Here is a 21,295-nt window from a genome sequence, read left to right as displayed (position 1 = left end):
TTCATATTAATTACTCTGTGTTTATTGCCTCTTTCTGGTCTTTTTGCCCATCAGCACTCTATGAATCTTCTATAGCTTTTCCCTGTGCTCTTACTCTTTTAGCTTTTGCCATTAGAAACTGAAAAATCCCAATTCCTGATGCACATGAAAACAGTCAGCACAGACCTCAGTGATGCATGACTGTGGATTCTGTTAGGGCTTACTAGAAAGGCTCTCTCCCTTTGTTTTGGGGTGGTGTGTTTGTGTTGCTATTGGTTCATGCCTCTGGCTGGCTCTCTGCAGTTTGGGATTGAAAATCTTACGCTTTATCTAGGATTTGAAAAGCAAATGGAGCATCACACTGACCTATTTCAGCCTTTTTGTTTTGCAAATGTGCTCTTGGAACTGCCCCTGCTATTATCCTACAGTGCTATGGAATGATTACAGCGAGATGTTCAGGCTAGCATCCCCTGCAAAACTGGGCAGTAAGCAGCCCATATTATGGAAAAAAACCCCCTTACTTCTAAATATGGATCAAACCTAGGTAAGTATTGTATTCTTTGCTACTCTGAAGTAATTTGTATCCTTAAGCTGTCTGAAGGGCAAAACAGTTTTAAAAAAATAGTCTAAGTGAAATAAGAATCTTGATCAACATTAAAATACAGTGACAAAATAAATTTGAATGACCTCTCCTAATACACAGAGGAGCAACTTCCACAGGGCTATGCAGTCAGGGTAGTCAATATTCTCTGCTTACCTAAGATACTGGTAAGAATAGGTGGAATAAGCATATTCACAGATATGTGGATAGACAAACATCAGTGTTTAGGACAGCAGAAACAGATCTGACAGACTTCAAATAGTGACGACTTTCACACTGCGTGTCTCACATCTTCTACAGGATAAACACTTGTAGGTCCCTTTTGACACAGAATATTCTGTGATCTGTGACTGTGTAAAACTCCCCAGCTCCTGGGTCTGCTTGAGAGGCCATGAATGCAGTTTTAGTAAAGCAGCCATGAAGATGGACTGGAAGCATTGCCTCCTCTGAACACTCCTTTGACATCAGAGGGAGAGCCCCAGCCTTGGGAGTGGCTGGGGAGGGGCTACAGTAGTGGTGTCAGCAGGAGGCAGTGACTGTGAGCTGCCTGGGGAGAAGGGGAAAAGCATCCTGAGCATGTTTACAGTATTTTTTGCTACTCCCAGGTGTCCCCTAGCTCAATAGATCAATATGACTTAAAATGAAATAGAATGAAAGCCATTAAATGCAAATACATGGTATTGAGACCAGTGTGTTTGTTAATTGCAGGAGCTGCCAAGCCAATCTGTTACTTTGCCAACTTTGTCTTGCTCTCCATCAAGCTGACAATGCCCCCAAGCTCTCTGGTAAGCTGAAAGCTATTTTATTTCAGTCCAGCTGTGGAGTTTGCTGTCACCTGGGAAGTAACAGGCCTTAAGCCGGTGGCCTGCAGGGCAGCAACTGTCACCATTTCCTGTCCCAGAAAGAAGAGTCCCTGGAAGACTGGCCACTCTAAGGCAGCACTAGCCAGACCCCAGACTCCTGTACCTTGCTTGCTGTCTGTGGCTCTCTGCTTGCAGACGTTCATTCTCAGCTGTCATATGCAAAATCCGTGAAGGTTTATTCACTAGCAGCAGCACAGAAACAAAGCCTCCTGCTGGGTAGAGTGACTGGAAAGCTGAGCAGCCTCTTGCACCACGGCTGCACTGGCTGGCTTGTGCTTTGTGACAGATCTTGCTGTTGTCCTGCCCGGCAAAACAAAACCAAACCTTTTGTTCTGCTGCTGGCTGTGTGCCAGGGTAATGGGTTTTGGTAATAGGAGCACAGTGGGCACAGAGAGAAAAGACCACTTTTCTTGCTGCTTTGGTAAGGTGGTGAAGGACATTTAGGTATTTAATTAAAACCCAATGCAAATTTCAATAATGGAAAATAAGACCCAAACCAAATGGGCAGTGAGTTTCCCTAGAAAGCTGTATTTAAAATGTGGCTTTCTACGTCCTGCGCTATTTGCCATGTCTTCTGGGGGCTGGGATGGAAGAGAAGCTGTACTCCCAAACTGGAAATGGGCAGCATCCTCAGATGGTCTTCTGGACCCACTGTAACACTGAAGTACAAACAACCAGACTGCCTCATGTGGCACAAGGAAGGAGCACTGGCAACCAGACTCCCTGAGAGGCTGGTACAGCCAGCTCTTCAACTGCTGTCCTGCCCAGCTCAAGCACCACTTGAGAGACAGGTCACACAGGCAGATGCCCTGTCCTTCTCTGTCTCCCTGAAACAAGTATCTCAACAACTTCTCCCACCATACACATTCCAGCTTCTTGTAAGGCTGTTTCAACCAGAAAGGAGAAATTGTGTCTGCTCTCATGATGCAGTCTTGTAGCACAGAATTTAGCTGGCAATGGAAACGAAAGACAATGCAATAAATATAAGAATAGAATTGGTTTATTAGAGCTATTTTACATAAAGTAATCAAGAACAAATTACTTGAAGAACTATTTGTATACCATGGCAATATTCTTGCTGACTCGAAGTTACTGAAGTACAAAAGACGACATACAAAACAATGCATGCCTCATTTGACTCTGGTTTTATTGAGACCCATGAGGAATGTGACATCCTTGGGACAGCCAAACAAGACAGACAGCACAGTGTGTGTGTATATATATGTATATATAACATGTACTGTACACATTTTACTGGTAACACATCTGCAGTTCACTCACACATATCAATTACTTGCTCTAATTCTATGAGAATTTTTCTGGGGTGAGGGCAGATCACCGAAGCTTTCAAGCTTTGCAGGGAGCTATGGGATAACCAGAAGGAATCCTACACTCCATCATCTCAGGTAGAAACTGCTGTGTGCAGTTCCCACACTGTGTGAGGGTGATGGGCTGGATGTGGAAAAGGCTGAACAAGCCCTGAGCTCCAGGGAGAGAGACAGCTCTGGGATTTACACGGAATCATAGAGGGGTTTGAGTTGGAAAGGACCTTAAAGATAATTTAGCTCCAACCCCCCTGCCATGGGCAGGGACACCTTCCACTAGACCAGGTTGCTCAGGGCTCCATCCAGCCTGGCCATGAACATTGCCAGGGATGGGGCATCCACAGCTTCTTTAGGCAGCAGAACATGACTGCTGTTAAGCACCAGGAAGTCCAAGCTCATCGGCTGAGGAGCTGCATTTTTTCATTTCAGCATTTAGCAAGCATGGCTGTCTGCTAGCAGCACAGAGGTTTAAATCGAGTGAAAATAACTTGCTTTCTTCCTTAAATCCCAATTTTCTTTGCAAAAGCTGGTGCCTAGATAGCAACTGCTTTTAATTAACAAAGCATGACTCATTCTTTAATGAAAATACTCCCAGTGCCCCAGGTGGAAAGAACACAACTGGTCTCTGCTGAATGGTGAAGGAACATGCTGGCTCGAGCATCCTGATTCCCACAGTGGTGGCAGCACTGAGAAGAGCAAGATGGCACAGACTTCCCCCCACACCTTGGCCAACACAGCTGGGCTGTGGAGCCTTGGCTGCTCCAGTGCATGGGCCCTGGGGTGCACTCAGCCCTGACTGAGACCCCAACTGCTTGTGGGGAGGGCATGGGGACCCCACAGCCAGTTTGGGGTCTCCCCACCTTGCAGTGTCTTCTGCACAACAATCAACTAGAGCTACTCTCCAGAGCCTGAACATTTCTTATCTTCTGAGCAACGTCATCTACCCACTTTTTATATTATCACCAAAGGGGAAGAGTATGTTCATCATCTCATAGGCTTCTTCTACACTTGAAAATAAACTAAGGATTTTGGTCCTTTTATAGAGGCAGAGATTCATGGACACAGGAGAAAGGGGAGAAAACAACTGACCCAAATCCAGGTTTTAGAGATACATCCCATTGATGAGGTAATCGGACTCTTCAGATGTAATGGGCCGAGCTTTTTTGAGCTTCTGTTTCACTAAGCGCAGTCTGCAAGCAACCATAAGCAGCAGCAAAGCAGTGATTGCCAAGCCTAAGGCTAAGGGTAACACAGCACCTACAATGAGGTTAAGAGAAATTACATTTTATTTAACACAGTGAGACGCTGGTAGAGAAAACCTGAAATTTTTCTTTAAAAATACAGCTAGTCTACCACTTAGATGTTATTAATTGGAACAACTCATACTAAGAAATTGAACTGCATGATCATGTTAGGGACAGTTCAGAATACATAAATACATTATTTAATTCTTGACTACTTTATCTGTATCTGTAGCACCTGACTGAAAAACTGATGTAATTCAAAATTAATTCACATGGCTGGTCTTACCTGTTTCTGGGACTGGACGACCACCTCCAAGCTGATCTCTCTTTGGCATCATTATGCCATCCCCATTTTTATCATCTGTTCTTTTCCCTGAGGAACTGTTATCTGCACAAAATCAAGCAAGATTAATAAATGTTGCAGTTCAGTGACTCAGGAAATCTTATCCACAGGAAACTACTATTAAATAATGCGAAACGCCTAAACTTATGGGAAAAAAACAACCAAAAGAACAGTTTAAGAACTTCTGACTTTGACTGTATAACTTGAATTTTTGAAATAATGTGAAACTAAAGCTAAAATTTAAATTCAATTTTACATCCCAAACCACAGTGTATCTCAACCAAAAGCAAGGCACTTTGACTGTGCTGTGATACATTTGCTGGCAGCCGTCAGAAGTGTTACAGAGCTAGCAGAAACACACTATGCTACAAGATCTGTAGAATATGAATGTGAAATGTTGTAATTGGATTTACATGTAGTGGTGGGTGCTAAGGAAGTGTTTAAGTCAATTAGCCAGTGTGTAAGTCCCACCCACCAGTACCAGCTCTGAAGAGCTGCAGAAGGTGTCCCTGGCAGTGGCAGCAGCAAATGCATACGACTGCTAATTAAAGCCTAAATTAGTACTGTCATCAAAGTCTTGAGGCAGAGCCACTCCAAGGCAGAAGGCAGCCTCCCAGGCTGTGGCTTTACTGCCCTGCCATTTTGGCTGGGGTGCATAAACACTGACTTCACCCACAGGGAATGCCAGAAACAAGCCATGGCCCTCTCCTCCTTGGACTCCTGATGTTGTCCTGGCATGTAAAGTGGGCTTGGAAAAATCCTAACAGTGAATGTACTGGCCTTAAAATACCCAAATGGTATCAGAGATGTGCAGGACCGCCTGATTGTAACTGACTCCAAAACCAGCAGCTGTTTTTCCTGAATTAAACTAAATGAGTATTTGTCTTTATTTTGGAAATAAACAAAAGACATCAGCTCTTTTTAAAAGCTGCTCCAGCCTGCATCTAAATGCCTGTTTTAGAAACTTGTTTCCCTGCCATTTAAGTAAAGGGAATATTTAAGTCAACTGCTTGTAAAGAAATTTGGCAAATATGGAGAAAAGTTTAGTGGGAAATTTTTGGAAGGGTAGAAGAATAGAATCCTTTCAATAAAGCTTGTAGGGTTTTGCTGGGACCTGTGGCTGTTCTTACATGACCGGAGAGACTATCAGAGTCAATGCTGCTCAATATCTTATCTGTTATCTCTAGAACACAAAGAGCAATTTCCCCAAAGAAGTTTAGGAGCCTGGCATAAAGCATTTTACATGGCTTTAATTTGGTTTTCACTTTCTCTTGATTTTCTAGTCTACTCCGAGGAAATTGCCACTTACAGACCTTCCCAATTACCCCAAATTACAGATCTAGGCTACGGCTACTGCTGTGGGTGCCTCCGCAGCAAAAACATGACTAAGGCTTGGGCACTCAGTCAAATGTAATGCCAGCCCTGAACAGCACTGCACGGGCAGCCTGGGACAGGCAGAGGCCCTGTGCCAGGGGAATGCAAAGCTGTTATGGTGATTTATACACTTGGATGGCTGTGCTGGGGAGTGCAAATCTTCAGGCTGCTTGTGAATTCAACCCGTCTGCATGACCCTGTTTGCTACTGGCCACTGCTGCTTAGAAATCAAGCCCCCTGCTCACTCCAGAGTGCTGTGCTGCTACTGAGTGTTGTCTATATTCATCTGCAAGGTCAGGAGTGCCAGAATATGCAGCTAGGCTTAAGAACTTCCCTAGAGAAGGACACTGGGGCTATATGGAGGCAGCCATGCAGAAAGCTGGCTGCCTCCATATAGCTGCTGGCCTTCGCAGGAGATGCAGTCTGGGTAACTTTACTACCATGGAAACATGTCTGCAGAGAGAGAAAAGACCCATTCATTGACATCAAATGCTTCTTTCTCCATCCACTCGCAACTTTGAAAGAAAATGTTTGGTCTTTCAGCTTGGGCAAAAGTAGACCATGTGTCTGTTGCAGAAGACTCAGTGCCCTAAATGCCTGAGGGGGTTATCTCAAAGTCAGACTTGGTGTTCCCCTGGACTTGTCCTGCTGTAGAGAATCCCATTAAAAAGGCAGGAGTGCAGAACAAGATTTATCCATTGTAAACAACCAATGACTTTTGGGTTTTGTATTGGTTGGTTGTGGGTTTTTTCACTTTACTTTGAATAGATCCCCTGTTAGGCAGAAGTTTTAAACAGTCCTTAACTTGGACTTGTGTATTTTCATACTGTAGTGTAAGTCCTTAAAAAGCTTGTATCAAGTCAGAGCTAAGCATGAAGTGCCACTGTAAGGAAGGTTAAAGGAAATTTGGAACAGAGAATCTATTAAGAGAAAATGGATTCTAAAAGGAAGTTCCCTTAAGTATCACCCTCATAGGCAGAAAGCTCATGTACCTGCTGCCAGGAACTATCTCACAGTCCAAAAGATTACAACTTAGCCCAGTTCCTTTGGAGAGAAGGAGAAAAGATAAATTTGGTTGTACTTGACAAGGAAGTCCCTTTATTAGACATCTTTATTGAGTTCTCAATAAAGCTTTTCTCAATAAAGCTTGAAAGCTTCTTATGGAGAGGTAAGTAGAAGAAGGGACAGGCCTTTATTGATACTTTAGCCACTACTGATTAACAAATGTAAAAAGGAAAACAAAGAAACTCCCAAGTCCTGCAATGTCTCACGAAAAACTTCTCTTGTTTAAAAATCAACAGAAAGCTCCTGTATCAAGCACAGTGTAGCAGCCAGCTGCAATGTGCCACATGATGTCTCCAGTAGGTAAAACCTTCACTTACTCTGCCTGCAGTCACCTGATTTAAGAGCATCACGTCTTCCTTTCCATGGATTGTATTTCCATGATGATCTGAAACTGTGAGCTGAGAATTAAGAAAAACGTGGCCCTGAATGGAGCACTTGCAAGTGAAAAGCCAGAACCTGTGCTGCCACTGTAAAGCCATACCTCCTAATATGTATCTTAAGTAGACAGCTTTTCACCATAGTGACATTAAAACCACTAAAGCTTATTTTCAAAATTTATGCAAAGTAGTATATAAGAAGCCTGGATGTTTGCAATGTCAGCTCCAGGCCAACTGAAACATGACTGCCTTGGTCCAAGAAAGACCTTTACAGTGATTCAGAGGCAGAGGTTCTACCTTGGCCCCAGCAGCAAGAGACAATCCCTCCCAGAACAGGATTTCTGCCAGTGGAATTGCTGAACTTTTGAGGCTGCTAGTATGATTTCTGCTCAGCATTCCTTACCTCTTCTGAAAAATGCATCTAGTATTACTGCCCTCCTGGACATGCTTCCAGATGAGCATTTCTGTGCCTCTCATTTTTGTATCGCATAATTATTAGATTTGGTCTGTAACCTCCCTGAGATGGCAGTGGTGGAGGGAAGTCTAATTAATGGATCTGGGGGGATTTTAAGGAACAGGTTAGATGCCTGTCTCTCCAACTCCATAAAGACTGTGGTGCTTCCCAGTAGGGCAGGACTTGAGCCTCTCTGGAACTCTGTGAATCATTAATGCACAGCATGGCACTCTGAAGTTTCAGAGTCTGCAGGAGAAGACAGCAGCTCAGAGCAGGTTTTGGCAGAGAAGTTTTTGGCAGCTGCCCTTCAGACTCATGTACCTAGCACGTACCTAGCACCTCTTCATGTCCCACCCCATGCACCTTAACTGGAATCAATCCGTAGGCAATTTTAAACCTCGTTGAGCTGTTTGCTGCTCTTTGTGGTTAGAAGTATTGGGCTCCTGGTCAGTAAAGACTGGATCCTTTTATTCCATGGGGAAATAATCAAGCATCTAAAATTAAATTTTGACTGAGCCCCGTCAAAAGAAAAATATTAAACACACAAGAATTAAAACAGCTTGAAATCTTGCTTGTTGAAAATTAGAAGATTACAACAGGTAATAGTACACTAATCACTGAAGCCCCATCATGCTTCTTTAGTTTTCTAAGCATCTTTTTCTTTGCTTGTGTACTGCTGTTCAAAATGCTACCTTTAGAGCAAAACTGGTGCAAGTAAGTAACATTGCAATGGGTAAACACAGAAAATGATTATGCAAAAATGCTTCTGTATTGTACTTCCAGTTATAACCCTTGATTATCAACTGCTAAAGGGGGTGACCTCAGTTCTGGTTCGATGCCTGGATTCACAAGCCAAATGATTTTTGAGACCTACTTAGCAGCTGACTTCCCACTGGAGCTTGCAAAGCCCTTTGGAAGTTTGATGTTCAGTTTGGGTGGCCCCATATCAGGTGTCACTCAAGACTATGTGAGTGAGAAAGGTTTGAAGCAGACTTCAGAATTTTAGTCAGCAGTGAGAAGTCATCTAGAGGCCATCTATACTGTCAGAAAAGGGGAATATATTTGGGACAGGATTTTGCTGTCAGTCCCCACAAATTCACGGAGGTTCGAGTGTTCCCGTTGCGGAGTTTTCACTCCTTCTGCACTCCACAGATGAAGTACAAGCGCCCTGAAGGGAACATCCAGGTGCCAACCAGGGCAGTGCCCTTTTCCAAAGTCGACAGCAGAGGGCACTGAGCACTGCTCTGTTGCAACTGGAAAATAAAGCTGTGTCTTGAGGCACATGAATCAGTCTAAACCACGAAGAAATAAAAGTGGGGGATTTGTACTGATTCCAGGCTCTGTGCACACAGTCTTGCATTCATATAATTGCCATTTCAGATCATTTTAATTCACCAGCATGAGCCTTAAAAGATACATCAATTTCACTGCAGCTTCTGGAGCTTTACCAAGGCCAGGGCTGGGGCTCTGCCTGTAATATCACACAATGACTCACTACAGGCTTGCAGCCACTGTGCAGAACAATACTGGGGACCTGAGGTAGCTTGTTACCAAAGCCTGAGACTTTTCTACAATGATCAAAGACTGCTCCTGCCCTGGAGACACAGTTCAGGAAAAAAAAAGCCTATAAAAGTAAAGATATTAGTTCAGGGGAACAAAAAAAAAAAAAAAAAAGAGAGAGAGAGAAAAGTAATACTTAGCACCTTACTTAGGAGAAAAGCAATTGCTCTCACCCAAGCTGAACAGTACTTTATTATGTGCTCCTGAAGTACTCCCCTACAGATTTAAAGAGCTTTAATACATCAGCCTACACAGCTGAACCTGTGGCAGAATATTTATTTAGTTCACTGCACATTTTGTTCCTTAGACTGTATTATTTCCCTAGCATTCCTACATTTCAGCTTTCTTTTTGCACCTAGTATGAAACAGACTTAACAATAATAAATCAAAACCTACTTAGAACTTCATTATTACAGGTTTCTTTTGTATTTATTTACATTTGAAATTTTTTTCCTCTTAGCCAGGCACCAAAAGACAAATTAAATTTAAAGTGCAAGACACTTCCTTTCTGTAAGGAGAAGGGTTTTTTGAAACTGATTAAATTCTTACCTGGCACAAATCCACTGATTTGTTTCTTTGGTCCCTGAGAAAGCGATTGGTTAGACATGTCTGCATCCACTGAGAGAAGTGGTTGATTTCTGGCAGTGGCTTTCAGGGTGTTCACTGCAGAGTCTTCCTCTGTGTTTTCAGTCAGTCCTGCAGTCCTTTGTTGGGTAGTGCCAAGAGCTGCGTGTGTTACCGTCTTCCGACCTGAGCTGACTGTTAACAGAAACAAAAATTTTTGTACAGTGCTTTTGTTGTACAAAAAAATGCTTGTACAACAAGGGAATGGAAATGTTCTTAAGGAAGACTGTCCTAGATGGGCCTTGAGGCAAAGTGAACAACTTCTTCAGGTTCACACATATGACTGAATGTGAGTCACAGACACCTAACGCTTGCAAGAGTACACTCATGACCCCTACAGTGAAATCCAGCAACTAAAATATAATGAAAGAGTGGTTAGCCATTGTGCCCATTCACCCTCTGCTGGTTTTTGCTCACTTAGCTAAGCATGGGCACATGCTGAGGGATGACTAACAAAAGCAAATAGCATGATGATGAATGTCCACAGTGTTTCAGATTCTTGCAAGGTGTCTAACAACACAGTGGAGGGTACCTCTGAGACATCCTTTCACACAGAGACCATGGTTCTTGTTTCCAGAATCATCATGCAAGTGCAAAGCTGATCTTTTAATTGCTGAACACAAAACCTCTGACTTATGGACCGCTGACAGTTTTAATATGCTTTGAAGAAAATTTTTGAGCACCTGAGTATTAAACCTTCCCATGTGCTAATTCCAATGAAAGACTGGGAGCAAACTGCTTGCTTACAAGGAGATAGGGCACAGAAGTGGCATTTGTCCCCCTTTGGTCATTGAGGCTGTGGTTACTTTCACAGTCTGCTGTGCCACTGTGGCCTGGCACACTTACGATTCTGGCAGAAGGTCTCGTCTGATCCATCAGGACACTGTCTCACACCATCACACGCAAACGTGATGTCAATGCAGCAGCCATCATCACAGATAAACTGGTAGCGAGAGCAAACCCCAACACAGGCTGTTGAGAAACAATTCCCAAATTACCAAAAGAGAAATCCAAGTAGTAAATACTGAGTAAGTGACTGAGTCAGTGACTAAAATCTGCAGCATGGAGGAAAAAGCAAAACCACACTATGTCAAGAAGCACCAGGAACAAAGCACAAAGTCTAGACTCAGCTGTGTGACATCTTATTGACTCAGAAGCAAATATAGGCAATAGCTGTTCCTGGCACCATCATCACTAGCCTGGTAATTATTACAGGAACACTCAGCCTGGAGGCTGTTTCACCTTATACCTTGTGCAGCAGCCTTAAAGTGCTTTGAATTCTGCTGGCCTAAGCTGAAAGGAGATTTTCCTAGGCTGAAAGTATGTAGAACCAGTCCTGAAAATGAATAATAAGATCTCTGTGGCTGTAACTGCATCCCTCTAACACGTAATTCCTACTACATATCCATTCAACACCAATATGTTGCTTTACATGCACACATTTGGACCATATGGGATCTTTCATGGCATGTTTTCTGCAACATAATTAAAATACTCAAAGAATGCTCGTCATTTATTGACATCAGAAATCCAATGACTTCAGTACAGCACAGACCAAAATAGGACTAGGTCACATTCTCACAAATTACTTTCACCAGAAAGAACTGACTGTTGCCTGCTTTAATATCTAGATTCTCCTGGAAATGGAGAGTATCCCTCGATATCCCATTTTGCATACTCAAAGCTTTCCTGAAACCCATTCTGATTCTGTAATTATCAAGTGTTTACATCTGTGCTTTTGTCTTTCCAAAAGCAGTGCAGTTCATCACTCCATAAAGCACTATCAAGTTCAGTGCTTGATTTGTGTTGTAAGAGCAAATCAATTTGCATAAGGGAGCACAGCCTTTGTTTGTTATCCTGCTGTGTACCAAACGAAGCACCAGGCTAAGGGAAGGATGCCAGGAATGCAGACAACTGTTTAAAACCCCTAAAATCTGAAAATGCATCTCCCGACCTTTAGCACTAGTAATAGCACTGATCTTGCACATATTAAGGCATCAAGAACTGGTCTGACTAAAGCAGTAGCACTTGAATTGCTAATGTAGCTGGGGAATTAGAAAAATAAAGAAGACAGCAAATCCCCTATGTGCTCCATACAAAAGATACCCCAGATACCCACACCAGCAAATAAACAAAGCAGCAAACCTCTCTGGCTGCTTTAGCTGAATTAAACATTAATGAACAGAACTCTATCATCCATTACTGGAACACAGGCATTATTAAGCAGATTTTTTCTTAATAACAGCTTATTGCCACAGGGACTGCCCTCTCACATAGAGCTATTGTGCTGAGGCAGAGCAAGATTTTCACTGGTTCTGCTAAACATGGTGATAATGTTATTTAACTTTGTGCCAGAGCAGCAGATGTGCACTAGCAACTTGTTAATTACAATGTAATTAAAAGTTATTACATTTAAGAGCAGGACTGCCAGCCACTGAAATCTAACTTACTTTCTACCTTTTATGCTTTTCACATGTTTCTGAAGCTTGGAGTTTAAAAATAATGGGTCAGTTCCAGTTTCAGCTTCCCCAGTAGCATAAGGCTTCAATAAAAACCATCAGAAAGAAAAACTTAAATGCATTGAAACAAAAAGCCATGTCAACTTTCAGACTACAGATGTAGGTCAGTATTATTCTTAGTCTTCTCAAACATACTATTGAGTAATTTTAACTGGGTCTTCCCTAGAGCACAAGCCCAGATGTCCACACCTTCTGACTGTTTCAATGCACATAACACCTGTGTCAATATTTCACTCTTCCAATCCTGCATGCTTATTAGCAATAGAAGGGCAAATACTCTGCCTGAAAGTATTATTGCTCTAACAGGCAAGTGATGCTTGCTTGTTTCCTCACTTTGAAGGAGTGATTCAAAGCTGAAAGAGATGTCATTATGTAATGAGCAAGGGCAAAATAAAACACTGAAAATGGAGAATAACATTTTTACCTTTGTCAAGACCCTTGCTCTGCTCTAAGTACCATACCCTGGGTGTCTCAGAGGCAACAGCTCCAGCCATTTTCTCACCTGCTGCAGAATGAACCATGGGCAGAACGGTCACAGAGACGTTGTCAGAGCTCCTCTGACCTGCAGTGTCTGTCACGGTTAGCTGGAAAACATACCCGCCCTCCTGAATGTGGGACAGTTTCAGTGTTCCTGGCTGTGGTACCTGAGAGAAGGCACACGGTAAAGAAAACATATTGGCACAATGGATCCATCCATGACCTTCCAGGAATAAGATTAAATACTTCCTGCAGTCCAGTCAGCCTATTCAAGTGGGTATTTCAGCATGTAACATTTGATCCCTTTTTTTTTTTTTTTGCATCCATTTGTAAAAAAACCTTCAACATCCAGGTTGTGTTGTCGTGATCTACTCACTTACCCGGAGATGTGAATCTCAACACACAAATAGAGAACAAATGGTAACATACATTTAAATCAATTTTTGAGTAATTAGAAATGTAATTTTAGAGGATAGACAGTAAAATATTGGCCTTTTTCTCTTTATCATGTTAGTCTGTAGACAATATAACATGGATCCACAGAAATAAATTTTCATGCCTGAAAGAGAATAAAAATTTTTGATTAATATAGCCAGAGTCCTAGACCTTCCGTTATAGAAGAGTGTATTGGTAAACACATTTTTTCTCTCAGTGAGAAAATTTCCTACCTGAAATTTCTTTCCTTTACTATTTACATGAATGCACTCAGTTATCTGATCAGACTGTTGAGTACCTCCTGATGGAGTGTATGACCCGTTACAGTTTTATTCTTTAATGTGTTAAAGAAATTATTATGCTCTAAAAAACACCTGCTGTTGTTCACTGTGACTGTTGGGAGAGCAAATGTGGTATTTAAAACTCATGAGCCATGGAGCCCAAGTCTCTTCCCAGTGCAGAGACAAATGCCACTCACTTCTGAATACACCACCACTCCTACTGGTGACCTCTCTCTTTCTTTTTTATTTTCATGCTGCCCTGAAGAATGCTGGCCTGTATCTGCTTACACAGAAACTCTGGCTCAAAATAGATAATCAAAGTAAAAAAAAAAAAAAAAAAAATCCAACCCATTACTGTCCCCAAGTGTCCAGGAGCTGGGCAGCTACAGAGTGGAGGTACCAATCAGATTATCTAAGTTACCTAAAAAAGCAATAATCAGTCACAACAGGAAAAAAAAGGCTTCCTTCTACAATATGATAAGATCTCTTTATAGCAGTCCTTCCCCCTCCTCTGCCCTCTATTTACTCTTTGCTACATAAAAGCAATGCAACAGCTGCCTTTTATCTTATTTAATCACACTCCCATCTCGCTTGTAGCTATGGATTCATACATTATTCTCAAAGAAGAAATGACACAAAATCCAGTAACTTCAGGGCAGTAACCAAAGCACTAAAGACATCAACTGAAGAATTCATGAAAAAAAATCACAGCTATTAATTCAACTCTAAAATTTAAATTATCATGGTTAATCACCAGAGTACATATCTGTAGGAGACATTCCCTGCTCATTTGAACACAATGGAAAAGTATTTATTTAAGCATAAACGTGTGTCAAATTCATTTTCTGTTAACAAATATAAAAAAGCCACCAAGATTAATGTGAATTTTACAACTTTGAATGGATACACAACTAGGCTGTATTTTATAAAGTGACTTTGAGTAATATTAAAAATATAAAATTTAAATGCATTTATTAAATTCTAATTTTTGTCTTACTCTATGTTACTAAATCACAGATTAATTTTAAAAGTATTTAATTGCTCTTTAAGGAAAATAATGCTGCAATGGGTCCAATTAACAAGTCTTTGATAATAAAGATGATATCTAGCAACTAATCTTAAAGCTTCATTTCGCTTCACACTCTCTCACCATTACATATTCTTCCTGCTCTAGGTGGAGTTCCCAGTGTGTCCTGGATGTTGTGGGCTGTGAAGAGACTATGAGTGGAGTCTGTGGACTTGAGACATTTTTTTCTTTCTTTTTCTGCTGATCCAACAGCATTCACAAAAAAGACTAAACTGAAGAATTGCTCTCTTCATGGGTAATTTGAAATCCAAATGCAGTAGAAAATGTATGGATAAAATATAAGGTTTTCATCATGCTTCTTTGCGGCTTCTCCATAAGCACTGACAGGAGACTGGGGGTGAAAATTCCTTATTATTTTTAGTAACTGAATTACTGAGGGGTCTCTAACTGGGGTGACAAAAGCTGAAACCCAAGTGCAGCGAGCACAAATAAAGCAGAGGTCAAATCCAGTGGAAAATTATTATCTGCTTGTTTTCTGCTGGCTGTCCCATGCCATCCAGGAAAGGGATTAACTGTGTAAGCCACTAGAAATAATCACTGGAACTACCCAGGGACACTATAGTCTCCTTGACTGGAGGTCTCAGGATGGGATTGGACAGATAAGATAATCTCATTGAGGCTCCCTGTCCCACAAACAGTTGTACCAGATATCTTTTGAGGTCCCTTCCAACCTGGGCTGCTCTACATTTCTGTGAAATAAATATTCAAGTTGTAAAGATATCCTAATTTTGGTGCCTGGCTGACAGATTTCAATACAGTTCATATTTTTAGCTGTACATTTAAAACTTGAACACAACAATCTGGAAGTAACTGGCCACAAGGGGGGCTGCAGATGTACCTACATTTCAACCGATGAGTCACCCTGCAGCAGTGTCCACTCATAGTGCACAATTCCATGGTCATCGGAACTCTCCCGGCCATCCAACAACATCCAGTCCACAGGTGACTGCAGCACAATGTCCTGGCCCGCCCGACACTGGGGAGGCTCATCAAATTCTTCTTCTTCAACAAAAAAAGAGAAGATCAGTTATTGATGAGGAGAGGCTGAGTGATTATTTATATAAAACACTTTTCTTTCTTGGTTAAAGTATTGTTTCACCTCTGTGCAACTTCCTGAAAAAGGAACATGTTCATTAGTGCACATTTTTTGTTAAGCAAAGTAGTATCTGCTTCTATTTTAGTTAATTGTCCTATGATGTCTTCAGGAATTAACATCAGAAGCACATGGCATAGAAAACTTCTCTAGGTACCTGGATGTTTCAGCAATACAATGAACAGGATTATTAGCATCAGTGTACTTTTTTAATCTGAACTAAGGAAAATAGGTTTAAATATGACTTACATACTGATGGCAGTTACTGCATAATTTTTATACCTTTTATAGTACTCTGCATAATTCCATAGGCTTCTAGTCCCTATTTATAATACATCCTTATAGGAATGAAAGACTGATTTAGCATAAGGTAGCACCCTGATGAAGCAGTGCACATGATGATTAAAATTCATCAGACACCATCAATTATAAGTGCCTCACTTAAGATAGCAAAAGCTTGATTTTCAGAATATTTATTCACAGAATTTTGCTATATTCAAAGTACAATCTTTACTGATTAAAATTGTGAGTACTAAGTACTTTTGCCAATTGGACCACAGGCTTTTGGGTTAGACTAACAAAAGTCTAACCCAAAGATTGTATCTTTCTACAGCTCCCCACTCAAGTGTCATTCCTTCTCTGGGCACCCTGAAGTGCCAGAGTGTTCTCTGCTCTTCAAGCTCTGCAAAGAAAACCCTGTAAAGGATATTGATGCTATGCTCAGAAGAGCAATTACTGAAATCAAACCGCACTCCATCTGGGCAGAGCTGCACAAGGAAAGGTGCTTTCCCATCAGTGTGGGGAGTATTCCTTGTATGTGCTCTTCAACAGTCTCATGAACATGCTTGAAAGCCTTGTAGCTCATGGGAGTAGTGGGACAACTGTTTATCTCTGACTAAATGGCAAAATTCTTATTTCTTGGTTTTCTCAGCAGTAGGTCAGACATAGAAATTTTCAAGGTAAATGTCTAAAGTTAGAAAAACATACAACAACTACTTTCTATAATAATAGAAAGTATGAAATGGTTCTTACTCATCTGATTACAAAGGCAGCTTAGTCTAATTTGTATACACTCACTTCTCAAAACCAACTTGGTTTCAAAAAAAAACATCCAGGTGCAACCCCCCCCCGCCAAAACTCATTGTTAATAAAACCCCAAAACAAATTGTTAATAAACACCATCTTTATGGTGCCAGGGCAACTTTTATTTGATATAAATGAGTTTCGTACAGTCTTCACACAGTTACTTACTTTACAAATAACTGTCAAAAAGAAACTAACCTGGGTCTCACACAGCACAGCCCAGTCATCTACTTCTACCTCGGAAAGGGGTTTCATGTCACCTGTCTGGTTAAAATGACTTGGTCAATGCCCTGCAGGGGCAGAGACAAGCCCCACTTCCCCTAAGCAATAAGGACACTCTCTTCCTGCACTAACTTTATCCTCCAGCAGCATGAATTGCAAAGGAAAGACCACACTGAGCCAGTCACAGAAGTTCATGCCCTTTGTTAAAGATGAGTGAGGGACCACACAAACCTCTGGTCCCAAAGGATGGAGGCACCACCTTTTGCTTGTAAGCCACCAGATCATCTTCAGAAAGGTAAACCAGTGGCAGAAAGGAAAATTTGGCCTGATGGAGACATATGGCGTGGGAGGAGACAGCCTATTGAGCTGAAGATTTTTTTGCCACAGCAAAGTTTTAAGCAATGGAATACATGATCCTTAGCAAAACACCTCCAAACCTGGGGAATAAGAAGTCAGCATAAAAAGCCAAGGAGACAAACTCACTGGAGGCATACTCCAAGGAGCCACTGGCAACCACCACTCGTGGTTTGAATAAAGCACGATCAGCCACAGGTCAGCAAAAAATCTCTTACCTTCTGCTTTCAACTTGCATGTAAGTTGAATGTAAACAAGCAGAATGGAACTGAAATACCAGGTCAACCCTCTGAGACGCTAGAGCTAGCTGCTTTCTAGGAAAAGGGGTGAAACACTTTTTTCTCTGGGAAACAACACAATGGGCTTTTTTTCCATCCTGCTTTTTATTTATTCTGCTCCCTCCATCCTTTATACAGACTTGTCCTGTCAATAATGAAGCTTCCACCTAGTTTTCTGAATGAAGGCTTTGTTATAAAAGGTTATCTCACTGTCAACTCCTGAATGTGTTTGGTATTAGTTTACCTTGATGTTGAATCCTCCCATTGCTCACCACTAGTGATCTCAGAGATCACTGTATCCCAATGCATAAAAATATTTTGGAATTATGAGGCCACCACATCTGTGGGTAAATGCTGGTTCAGTATTATCAGAAAGAAAACAGCAGAAGACTCAAGAAAAAAAGTACTCTGAGAGAAAAATAAAAAAAAGAGCAGCTAAAATGCAATCACCTCATGGAAAAATAATCTTGAAATGAGAAGTTCTTTCCTAAATTTTTTTAAAGTAATTCATAGGGTGACAGAAGGGAAAAGAGATGTGCCTTCATCATCCTGTTGTCCAGATTGTTTTTCAATGTAATTCAAGAATGCACTGGTAACAAAACATCAGAGCAAAATAATTCAATCTTAATTTCATCTCTCCTGGTCTATGTCACATCTGACAGGTGTTTAAATAAAAGTTCATTCTCCTTTGTGGCTTTGTTTCAGCTCCAGTGTAATTGCATTAAGAAATCATAATCCCCTGTTTCCAATACCACTATCACCCACAAGGCAGACTTTTAAATAAAACCAACAGGACACAGAGCAATTTGCAGACTAGGAACTGAAATTGCCTTGCAAATCCAGTGCTGATAGTCAGAAAAGCTGCCAAAAAGGCAAAGCATTTAAGAACTCCAGAATTCAAGAACTCAAGGAATTCAAGAAATTCAGGATTTCTAATTGACAGAGCATCATTTGTACAATATATTATTTATATTGTGCCATAACTGCACCCTAAGTTAGTTCCTAATAGGTTTTAATAGAATTAAGGCAGTTTAAAAGGAAGCCTAATTCTGTGTGACTTTGATGTAAAATCTCATCTTAAGCCTTGTATCATGCAGCTGCATACAGGCTCATGAAATACAACTACCATGAAGCTGCTACATAAATAATACTGTGGAACTAATACTCCTCCTGTTGAAAATGTCAAAATCACACCTTGGGTTTTTCTGGTTCCTTAAGTTTGCCTCATCTCTATTGCTGAGACATCCTTTCTTGTAGCTCTCTAATCAACCTGCCCATGAACTTTGCAAAAAATATTTAGGAATCATAATGCCTCTACAAATTGAGCCCCTTCTCTCTCGTATTTCCAGGGGATTCTCACTGATATTCTCATGAAACGTGCAGGACTGAATGGACCTCAAGCCTGATGTCTCCCCTCCCAAGAGAGCAGTAACAGCAGGCACATCTGGGCACTCTTCTCACCCACACCAACACCAGGTCTTCCTCCTGTTGCATGCAGTGACTAATTTACTTCAGATGAGATCTATCGCTGAGTAAGATGCAGATGACATTTGGGAAAGTACTGTCCACAGAGATAATGAAATTAAGTCAAAATTAGTTAAGAGAAGACTGTTTAATAACAGGAGGTGGGGGAAGGCAAACAAATTCTTTCAATCAGGTGCTAGGAAACAGGCTCCAAATTTAGAAATCCAGATTTGTTTTCATCTACAACTGTTTGCTCTGGATAATATTGCTCTTAAATATGCTTCAGAGCTGAACAAACAGCTGCCTTTGATGTGGCCTAGTTTCCAGAGGTGCTTGTCGAGAATGTCCATGCTGTATCTGGACTACTGGTGAGGTATCCTTGTCTTTGTCAGTCTAGCTCTTGAGTTCTTAAGCATGAAAAATCTTGATTTAAGTGAGTAAGAAGCTGTCTCAGGCAATGACATTTGGACAGCACCCCCAAGAACAGCATGTGCTTGCTCTCAGTCTATGCACCAGGTTATGGCATAGCTGGGAAAAAAAGCACTTCATGCTTTTGAAGGTGTTCAATGTGCACAATTCCTAGGGAGCTGGGACTTCACTGGTTCCCCAGGGAGTGTGGGGCCAGTGAACATGCACATCCCACTGCCTGGCTTCCAGCCACCGGCTGGCTGGCATGATGCCCTGCCAAGGGCTCTGCAGAGGCAGAGATGTTGAGGGATGGGTTTCCCCAAGCCCAAACACCTCCAAAGCCCTCACAGCATGGGTCAGGTCAGAAGGGACCACAGTGGGTTATCTGGTCCAACCTCCCAGCTCAAGCAGGGCTGTCCCACAGCACTCGGCACAGGATTGTGCACAGATGGTTCTTGAGTACCTCCAGTGAGGGAGACTCCACAACCTCTCTGGGCAACCTGCTGCAGGGCCTGGTTACCCGCACAGTAAAGTTCTTCCTTATGTTCAGCAGGATCTTCCCGTGCATCAGTTTCTGCCCGTTGCCTCTTGTCCTATTGCTGAGCACCACAAGGAGAGCCTGGAAGCATCCTCTTGGAACCCCCTCCCCTTGAGGTATTTATACACGTTGGTAAGGGTCCCTCGGGCACGGCCGGGCCGCCTCTCCCGGCCCAGGGAACCCTGCCGAAGGGCACGGCTCAGTCCGGCTCTCCTCGCCCCGTCCTCCCACCCACCGACGACGCCCCACCGCCCGGGAGCGGCTTCCCGGCGCCGGGGCAGCGGCAGGGACGGCTCCCGCTCCCCGCCGGCGGCTCCGCGGCCCTGCCGCCCCCGCGCCGAGCGCCGCCATCTCCCCGCCGCCGTTCCCGCCGCGCAAGCCGCTTACCCGTGGGCGGAGGGGCGACGCCGGCGGTCCGGCGGCTGTAGGAGCTGTAGCCGCGGTGCGGGGCAAAGCGGCAGACGGGCCGGCCGCGGTGCGTGCAGTTGAAGAGGTAGCAGCCCGGCTCGGCCGCCGTGCCCCGCGGGCGGGCGGGCCCCTGCACCACGGCCAGCGTGCAGCGCGGCTCGGCGCAGCAGGCGTCCAGGCACTGCCGCCAGCCCGACACGGCGCCGGGCGCCCGCAGGAAGGTGGCGCCGGCCGCGATGGAGTCCTTGGTGCGGATGATGGAGTCGGGCCTGGCGGAGAAGCCGCCGCTTCCGCCGCACCGCTCCCCGCCGCCCCCTCCGCCGCCCGCCGTCGCCGGCGGACCCGGCTCCTCCTGCTGCAGCTGCCGGCGGAACTCCTCCAGCAGCGTCTCCACGCCCGAGATCTGCGAGCGCAGGTCGGCCAGCGGCGCCGCGCAGCGCCCGCCCGGCAGCACGGCCCTCCCGCCCAGCGCCGCCAGCAGCACCAGCACCAGCGCAGCCATAGCCCCGGGCGGCGGCGGCGGCGGCGGCGGGAGCGGCTCCCCCCGGGGCACCCCCAGCGAGCGCGGCGCGGGGAGGCGCCGGCCCCGCCCGGCTGCACCAGGCGGAGCGGCCGCGCTCAGCACCCGCCGCCCCGAACAGCTCCGGCGGGCCCCGCCCCGGGACCGCCCCCCAGAGCGACATTCCTTCAGGAGACGCAGTGATAGGAGAAGGAGCAAGGGGTTCGGACTGAAAGAGGGGAATTTTAAGATGTATGCTAGAAAGAAATTCTTACTGTGAGGGTGGTGAGGCACTGGAACAGGTTGCCCAGAGAAGCTGTGGATGCCCCATCCCTGGAAG

The 21,295-nt window shown here is 43.5% G+C and overlaps 2 protein-coding genes and 1 long non-coding RNA gene across 3 annotated transcripts in view; 1 reads left to right on the top strand and 2 right to left on the bottom strand.

Annotated features, from left to right (window-relative positions):
- KATNA1 (katanin catalytic subunit A1) overlaps window positions 1–21,295 on the bottom strand; it is a 183,098-nt gene that overhangs the window by 97,279 nt on the left and 64,524 nt on the right. The window lies entirely within an intron of this gene.
- Window positions 1,225–15,334, top strand: LOC115484990 (uncharacterized). Its single transcript, XR_003945714.2, has 2 exons — window positions 1,225–1,365; window positions 14,696–15,334. It is a non-coding gene; the product is annotated as an uncharacterized LOC115484990 (long non-coding RNA).
- Window positions 2,428–20,958, bottom strand: LRP11 (LDL receptor related protein 11). The gene is given in 7 exon segments (XM_030236146.2): window positions 2,428–4,025; window positions 4,299–4,400; window positions 9,735–9,944; window positions 10,656–10,781; window positions 12,831–12,972; window positions 15,447–15,610; window positions 20,436–20,958. Coding segments are annotated over 7 exon segments (1,422 nt in total). The 3' UTR covers window positions 2,428–3,870.

This window comes from Serinus canaria, chromosome 3 (genome assembly GCF_022539315.1).
Source record: "Serinus canaria isolate serCan28SL12 chromosome 3, serCan2020, whole genome shotgun sequence".
Classification (NCBI taxonomy): Eukaryota; Metazoa; Chordata; class Aves; order Passeriformes; family Fringillidae; genus Serinus; species Serinus canaria.
The sequence above is the reverse complement of the archived record's forward strand: the minus strand, read 5'-3'. Positions and strand labels throughout refer to the sequence as shown.